At 47.4% G+C, this 8785-nt stretch overlaps 1 protein-coding gene across 1 annotated transcript in view; it reads left to right on the top strand.

The window, feature by feature from the left end:
* Positions 1 to 7615: 7615 nt before the first annotated feature.
* The window catches only part of LOC115332824 (MFS-type transporter SLC18B1), a 47289-nt gene continuing 46119 nt past the window's right edge, over positions 7616 to 8785 (top strand). Inside the window, exon 1 of the mRNA XM_042291360.1 lies at positions 7616 to 7927. Within this exon, the coding sequence (XP_042147294.1) occupies positions 7616 to 7927 (312 nt within the window). The remainder of the gene's footprint in view (positions 7928 to 8785) is intronic.

Below are 8785 nucleotides of genomic sequence, written 5' to 3'. Positions count from 1 at the left end.
CATCACGGTCCTAACGCGCGTAGAAAGGCTCGAGTCGAACGACGTGGACTACTTTGGCTCGTGGCCGGTGGCATCGTGATGGTGAGGTTCCGTCGGGTAGCACCTCCTAATTTAAGTCATTAAGGCGGCGAATCACATTGTATGGTCTGAAGCCGCGTTTTAAGTTTCTCGCTGAGGCAGCGGCGGCGAATGGGCGTCCACACCAACACCCCGTCTCAGGGCCGGAACTTCACGTCGCGATGACGAAGGATGTACCGGTCTACACGTTTACCTGAAAGTGGGTTAGCTGGCGTAACTCTTCTGCCCGTTTTGTGACCATCTGGGCGTCGTTGGTGCTGTCGTCGGTCGGGTCGTGAGGCAGCATGGCGTCGAGCATCGTCGTCACCTTTCTGCCGTGCACAAGCTGAAAAGGTGTAATCCCAGTAGTCTCTTGAACTGGTGTGTTGTACGCCAATGTGACGTAGGACAACACCTCACCCCACGTCTTGTCTTCCATGTCCATGTATATTCCGATCATGTCGGCAATGATCTTGTTTACTCGCTCTGTCAGCTAGCCCGTCGATCTGCGATAGATTTACCGTGATTTGACGATCGTTGGTGTGGCTCAGGCGGAGTATCTCTTGTGTGAGTGGCGCCATGATGATGAGCCTCGGTCCGTAATCAGGACTTGGGGAGCGCCGTGTCGGAGGACAATGGATTCCACAAAGAACTTGGCTACTTCCACGACTGTTCCCGACAGGAGTGCTTTTGTCTCGGCGTACCGGGTCGCCACTTCCTACGATTATCAGTCTACGATGATCAAACGGTTTTCCTTCGACGACGGTGGGAACGGTCCAAGTATATCCATTCCGATCTGCTGGAACGAGTCAGTCGGTGGCGCAATCGGCTTCAGGAGGCCTGCCGGTATGGTGTCAATGGCACGCTGGAAAGTAGCCGGCGCCGTGCACAGTCCGAACGGCATCACACTAAACTCGTACAGTCCATCGGGCATGACAAAGGCAGTCTTCTTTCAATCCCGTTCGTCGACTTCGACCTGCCAGAAGCCACTCTCCAGGTCCATTGACGAGAAGTATCGGGAATGGCACAGCCGGTCCAGTTTTTCGTCGATGCGCGGGAGCGGATACATGTTTTCTTCGTTACCGCGATGAGTCGGCGGTAGTCTACGCAAAATCCAAGCGTTCCGTCCTTCTTTTTCAACAGTAAGACTCGAGGTGTCCGCGGGCTGCTTGAAGGCTGAATGACGTCGTCGTTGAGCATTTCTTGCACTTTTTCATGAATGACCACTCTTTCCCCTGAGGAGGGCGGGTACGGCGGCTGATCACAGGGGGCGCGTCATCGTTGGTAAAGATGTGATGTTTCACAGATGTTGTTTGGCGCGCTTTCGACGTCGCCGCAAAGCAGTCCCATCAGCGTCGCAGGTAGAGATCTGAGCTGGTACGAGCCAGACCTCGGACCACGGGCAGGCCCGGTCCGCGGGCCGGGCTCGGGCTTCACGGCTACATTCATGAAGGGCCCGGGCCGGGCAGGGGCCTTGCATTCAAGTCTACAAGGAGGGTCAAAGCAAGCCAAGCCGGCCATTACTTTCTTTTTTGCGGCATGTTTTTCGGAAACGTTTTCGGGGGTTGGGAGAGGAACCACAGTGGAGGTGCACAGATGCTGAAACGTGTGTGTATGCGTGTGTGTTTCTGTACAGTTCGGTGTGTGCAGCGAATGCTCTTCCAAAGGAGTAGCGGCGCGGCGTTCCTTTCCGTTCCCAAAGGCGCCGCCATCATATCATCGCTTCTCACCACCAACATGCACGTACACGCGCCTACACAATGTGCACCCTCGCCGGCGTAAACCATCTGCACGTACGAGTGCGTGCATCCCCAATATATGTGAATAGCTGCCCTGACGTGTGCTTTTCCTTAACAATTTCTTGCAGACCACCGCAAAAGACGGCAACTTTTTTGTTTTGTTAACGGTTGTGCGCAGCGAGAGAGGCCAATTTAGAACTTTGTCCGTCTTTTGTCCAAACCCGTCGCGACGTTTTCCTTCCTTTTCAACTGTGACACGTGGGTTTGTTTGCTGCTGCTTGTCATTTTTGTTTTTCCGTCCTATCCGTGCGGGTTTAGTCGGAGAAAAGGCAGATCGGATGATTTTTTTTCACAAGCTGCCTAGCCCTGCAGACAAACAATTTTAGAATTGTAATAGAGACGGTTGTACGGCCATTCCTGGTCAACATATTTATGACTATGACAGACAGGGTAGCGTATCGAAAGAAACTGCTTGGAGTCATTGCATCGCAAAGTACTTCGCGTCTACCCTAAAAATTCGAGGCTTGGAATTTGTAAATATATCAGGTTGGAATAACGAATGAACCAAGTTGGGACAAGGTTGAAATTTATAAACCAGAGTTCTTTTTCTTGAAATTCATTGTTTGTTTGCATAACAATTAAGTTGCATCACAAAGCGCATAACGAAATACGGTGGTATGAGCTACATGTGCCAAAAACTAGACGTTTACAGGATAACGCCCCACCTTTTCAAACAGTACCTACAATTATCATAAAGTTGATAAAAAATGGCAAAATCATTGCGAGGTGGCCGTACCTCACTGCCATAAGTTTTTCCCCAAAGCCGGAGTCACACTGCTTATACATCATACAAAAGAGAGTGCAAACAGATTCAAACGCGAGCCACAACGAGATCTGAGCTTCGAATGCCGTACGGCAGCGAGTTCAAGGATACACTTGGCAGGCGGCATTTCAACCACGGATATCGTGGTGACTGATACCTGCAGACTTTCTTTTGTGTAATGTATAAACAGGGTGACCTCGGCTTAAAGGTACATCTAGTAGAAGCAAACTCCGCAATATGACCCGCGAAAATGGCGTAATAGATATTAAAAATATTAAAAGACGGGCAACACGGACTTCACTATATAGTATCAAACCTCGTGCTCAGGCTTAAAAAACTATACGCCAAACAACGTGCGGAGATAAATGAAAAAAAAAATGCAGCATGATTATTTTTTAGGGAAATCCAAATTTTTTAAGTACGGAGCTATTTTTTTTTTCGTTTTATATATGCTGCAGATTGCAGTCAAATATATCAAAAGGCTCGCTTGTAGCGCTAGCCTCCACGTGTCCAAATCAATATCTCAAATTCAATAATTAAATAAACATCACAACTTGTCTATCTATGTCCCCGGAGCAGCTTTTCACTGTTCTACAACACTACACAAAAATTTGTAAGTAGAAGTTGCAGTAACTCGACGTAACAATACTTTTTCTTGGGTTCTTCTGCCTCGCGCCATGCTGTCGATGACTGGGTTGGGAGCGCCTCCCCGCGGAAAGACGCCGCCTCCTTCTTTTTTTCCGACTACGCCCTCTCCGCACGAATGAGACGGTCGGAGAAGCGTTTGCGCTAGTGGTGCAATACTATCAATAGCACTATCGATAGTCCCCAGAAATTTGACTATCGATAGAAAAAACTATCGATAGTACTGTCGACGGATTACTATCGATAGTTTTGCGAAACTTGTAGTCTGCGTCGATCCCTCTTCTCTTTTTCTCGCTTTATTCTTTTCAAATGGGACACCAATTAGCCCAAGCACTTACCATAGTTGTGAAACACTATCGATAGTACTATCGATAGTATCGATAGTCACCAGAAATTTGGCTATCAATAGTAAAAAAAGACTATCGATAGTATTATGGATTGTCGACTATCGAAAAACTATCGATAGTACTATCGGTTGTCGACTATCGAGAGTTCTGCGGCACTATCAATAGTTTTGGAAAAACTGTCGATAGTATCGATAGTTTTGCATCGCTAGTTTTCGCGCTTCGGGACAACACCTCCTAGAAACTAAGGCCGTAGCGCTGTTCTCGTGACGTCGCAAAGGAAGGCCATCGGGGGCGCGCGTCGAAGCGAATGTAACGCGCGTAGATCGACCGTCGTAACCCGCTTTTAGTCACACGTGTCATATTAGCTAAAATAAAAGCTGCACATAGCAACGGGGCTAGAAAACATTTTATTACACGGGCGAAATATTGCACCGCTAAATAATCGATACGAAATGGCATAATTGAGGTATGCGTTTAAGACGTGCATAGAGAAATGCGATTGTGTTATGTCGAAAACACCGAGTCACCCAATTATTGCTGCAGGAATGCATATTTTATACAGAACTACTTCGACAAAATGGCAAGACACGCAGTGACTGGACACAGCAACACAGATCACAGCGGCGGCGTAGACTTTCCATTTTCCCGAAGGGGGGGGGGGGGGGGGGGTACAGGCTGAAAAGTTCTCCGGGGGGGGGGGGGGGGGGGGGGGGGTGCTGCGCGTTACTTTTTCGCCAAAACTGGAGATTGAAGCTAACGAAAGCACGCTGGGATTCCATTTCCCATGTATTTTGTCAATAAAGGCAACGTGGGCGTTATTTTGTTTACATGCCGCTACTATAGAAGCTCTTTACATGGCATGTAAACAACGTCTCGGTAAGGATCAACGTCCGGGCTCGCGGGAGGCTCTGCCACCCCGCCCCCCCCGGATCTCACCAGGGGGGGGGGGGGGACGAGCCCCGTTGCCTCCCCGAAGTCTACGCCTATGGATCACAGTAATAAATCAGGTAGACGTAGTCAACGCGGACACGGCGAGATAAGTGTCACTTACGAGCATGTAAGCGATATTATCGCGTGCAGTCACTAAATTCCTGCGTTATACCCCGGCCACATTGCAAAATTAATGTAATTCCGATCGAATTACAATATGGGGTCGACAAATCAGCTTGCGACGCTCGTATTATCACTCAAGACCGCGAGCTGATTAAATCCCATATCATTTAATGGAAATATAGAGTGGTCCAAGTCACTATAGCTCGATCTAAAATGGACCGTAAAAATCGACGCCTACACGTAGCATTCTAGACGTTTCTTCAAATGTGTTTTTCACAGGTCGGTTTTTTTTTTGTAAAATTACAACGCATAGTTCTCTTTCTGAAAAAAATAAGGCCAAGAAACTTGCCAGGGTCTACGGCGGGCAGCCACGCAGACGACAGGGGTTCAGAAGCGGGGTGTGTTTCGCGTTCGTATTGATAGATGGCGCTACCCCCTTATCGCGACAGATCGCCACCATCGTGGTTTATTAAAATGAACATAATCTTTTTGAAATGTAGCTTCGGTTATAAAATAAATGCGGGCAATATAAGCAAAACTTGAAGTAAAAAAACGCGGCGTAGCTTACGGTCGGTTCCTCGGTCGCCGCGATTCTGTCGGGGGCCTCAGTTCGGAGCGCCCGTTGAACTTTCTCTCTTACTGCTTCGGTGACGGAGAGCGAAGCGGGGAATTAGGCAGCCGGAAAAAATTTTTTTCACCTCCTTCAAGATGACGTCGCGGATAATCTCTCCGATATCCGCGAGGCTTGAATCGACGTCGAGGTTCGAGAACGCAGGAACACCAACGTTGCGCAGCAACTTGTAGTGAACGGTACGGTCTTAGAGGGCCCGATTGATGTTCGTTGCCTCTTTTACGAAACCATCGACGGTGGTAGGTGGATTTCGTAAACAGCCACCAGAAATCCATTCTCTCAAGACGCGCATAAGGGTCTCCAGCTACTTTAATTTTTTTTTTTCTACGGCCTGGGGATTCGCGCGGTTGAATAGGCGAAGAAAGTCCTGGACAAAGCTCATCACTATTTCTATTGGTCCTTGAGCTCTCAACTGCTGCTGCTCTTCGGCGCGTTCCCGTCGTTGCTGGTTCGCGAAGCTCCGACGCAGTTCTGGCTTTAGGAACTCCCCGTTAGTAAGCGACGCTTCATGATTTTTGGACCAGCGTCGCGCGGTTCTCTCGATGGAAAAATACACTTTCTGAAGTCGTTGTTTGAAAGTTCATTGGTAATAGAGCGCCAGTGGCCGTTCGTATTGCTTCAACCTGTCTTTGAGGTCTTCGTAAATCTCGCCGTGGAAGTTTGCTGGAGTTTGAGGGGTGGTGGGCATGTAAACGACTTGGAAGCCAGCGGCGGGAGTCTCAGTTTCTCAGTTTGCAGACCCCGAGAGGCCATAGTTGGTTTCGTCGGCTTCTTCCTACTTCGGTCCGATGAAAATCAAAAATTCCTGGGCATCACATTGTTTGCGACGGCTCTCTTGAGCTTCGGTTTTTTCAGCAGGAGGGAGTCTTCCGGGAGTTGAAGTCGATCGGATCATGCTGCTCTTCGGGGGCGTACGAAGAAGGGGCATAAGGTGCTACCCCGCACCTTCACCAGAAATGTCACGAATGACAGCAGCAGAAGCAGCGAAAATCCTGTTTAAAACTGAAAGTTTAAGGGTCGAACTTATGTCAAACAAAATCAAAAACGAGCGTGTAGACATCACACAAGCAGGTGGCGATTTGGCGGCATAACAGCAAGCGAGAGCGAAACTGACTCGGCGAGATCACGCGCAGCTCTGTATCTAGACCGATTTCGTATCTCGAAAATTCAGGCAAGAAGGTTCGATCGTCGAGCGTTCGGGGTGAGAATGAACAGGCACTTTGGAGAGCAAGAAAGGAGGAGGAAATAATAAAAGTTAGGTTCAGAGTAAAAATAAACTCGAACTTTTTAAGTGTCCCTTACAGAGCGCTGTTTGCTCGGCCCCGAGCGCGGCAATATGCCGTCGGCTTTGCGTTTGACGTGAGGACTATGTCGCATATAATTTTCCAGCAAAATCAATGCCATATACGTTATTGGGGAGCCTATATAAAAAACGACCCGCACAAAATAACCGACACAAAAATAGAATTGAGATAACGACATGGAGGTGAATAAATCAGCATCACGTGACCTGGCATTTTGTGCTGCGGGGCACATCATGTTACGTGTTCACTTGACGTGATGTAGCATGAGCCAACAAGACTAGGTATGAAGTTATAAACGTCATCGCATCGATGGTAACGATCATACGACGTATTAAGCAGGATACTGTCTTTTAAGCGATGATAAACTATGTATTGTTGAGAACCAAAAAGACCGGTCTGTTTAAGTCGTACACCAAACGAGTTCTGGGAATTACAGGTTTTATTTCATATATACGCTCATTGTATGACTAGCTGGTATTCCGGCTATTTGTTTTTTCGCTTTCTACTCTATATTTATTTGTGAACTTGTATAGCATATTACATGTGATATCATGCCCCGTACCTAGCACAGCCAGTTGGGGGCGAACAGTTTTCATAAATAAATAAAATAAATATACAAAATCTTATCAAACCTATGGCACGAAAGCACATAAAAAGAAATGAATGATGCATAAAAATTGAGTCACTAGCACAGCGCAGTAATTGCTTTAATTACCTCACGCGGCATTTTCCACAATTGTGGAAGAAGGCGCGCTGCGTCAGAACGCTCCGCACTAAAAATTACAAATCTGCCTGCAATACGAAGGCCTTCCTAAACTTTTTGTTTTTATTATATTTATTTTCAGCATACCGGCGTGACTTCCTGTGACGGTACATTTGATGCAGATGTCGGTGCGCTGCGGCAGATGAACTTCTGTCGATCAAAGTCTGTTGCGACGTCCATCGAACAAAGCGGATGCTCATTGGTGTCATCGGGGACGCCGCTTAGATCGCAGAGAAACACATCCTGCGCAAACATGGGCACGCTCCACATTAGCGAAAAAGACGTTCCCGTGAAAGATTTGCCCCCGTACAATGAACCGACTCTTCCGAATGTCACCAACGCCGCCCCCGACGAGAAGTCTCACGCTTTTACGCTGTCATCGGAGCGCAAATCGTTCGGATCCTCAGACAACGTGCCCCCCGAAATGGGTGCATCGAGTGGCGGCGGGCTTACAAAGAGCCGCTGGGAACTTCTGAGGCAGGACGTGTGGCTTTTGCCGCTGGTGCACACCGAGTTCTGGATATCGGCGGCATTTTCCTTGATCCAGCCTTACTTTCCAAATCTGGTGAGTAGTAATAACTGCGTTTTTTTTAAGGTGCACTTTAAGCCTTACATACACCGCCAACACATCCTACAAGAGCCTGTCTGCAGTCGTGTGCGAGGCATACATATGTGTATGAAGCAAAAATGCTGGGATCATTGTTGTAGCGCGTATCTGCAGATTATTCTGTCGTCATGTTTGCAGCAAACCCCGTGTTTTTTGTATGATGTATGAGCATTGAGACGTACCATGGCTTAGGGTTTGGTTCGGAATCGCTAACTATCGGGTCTTTCTGCCAATATGTAAAAAGCAAAAACAAAAAAAGAGAAATGTTTGAGTGAGCATGTGTATAAGGTTGAAAAAAAAGGCAAGCATGTTCACCGGGATGCGCTTGAAACGCCAATGATAAGACTTCTTTAGGCAGGTTAACGAATAAAAACTTTTTCACTTTTGTTTGTTTATTGCTTTTTTGACTAAGTGTCAATTTTTTGGACACTTAAGGAAATTTCGCGAGACACTGCCTTGGGAGGCTAATTTCATATTAGGTTTTACGTGTCCTTGTTTTGAGCCCTCACTTTATCACTGTGTGATTAATCAGTGATGTGCTCTAACATTTCATGGGGCTGCCGTATATCATCTCGAGACTGCTATAAATACTGCACGGCTTTACTATGTGGACATCTATTGCTAGTGTTGCGAGCATCGCCGTTCACCAAAAAGCTGAACAGTTTAACATGGTTTCCAGGTGACGTCATCGCACTGTATACTGGTGGTCATTGCGATTTGTTCTTGTTTCGAAAGTTATATCTGGTAGGGCAAAATGCACGCTGCGGAAGGTTCGAGCTCACTGAAAGCCATGTATTGAAGAAGCACAAATTCCTC

This window comes from Ixodes scapularis, unplaced genomic scaffold (genome assembly GCF_016920785.2).
Source record: "Ixodes scapularis isolate PalLabHiFi unplaced genomic scaffold, ASM1692078v2 PGA_scaffold2__306_contigs__length_199485367, whole genome shotgun sequence".
NCBI lineage: Eukaryota > Metazoa > Arthropoda > Arachnida > Ixodida > Ixodidae > Ixodes > Ixodes scapularis.
The sequence above is the reverse complement of the archived record's forward strand: the minus strand, read 5'-3'. Positions and strand labels throughout refer to the sequence as shown.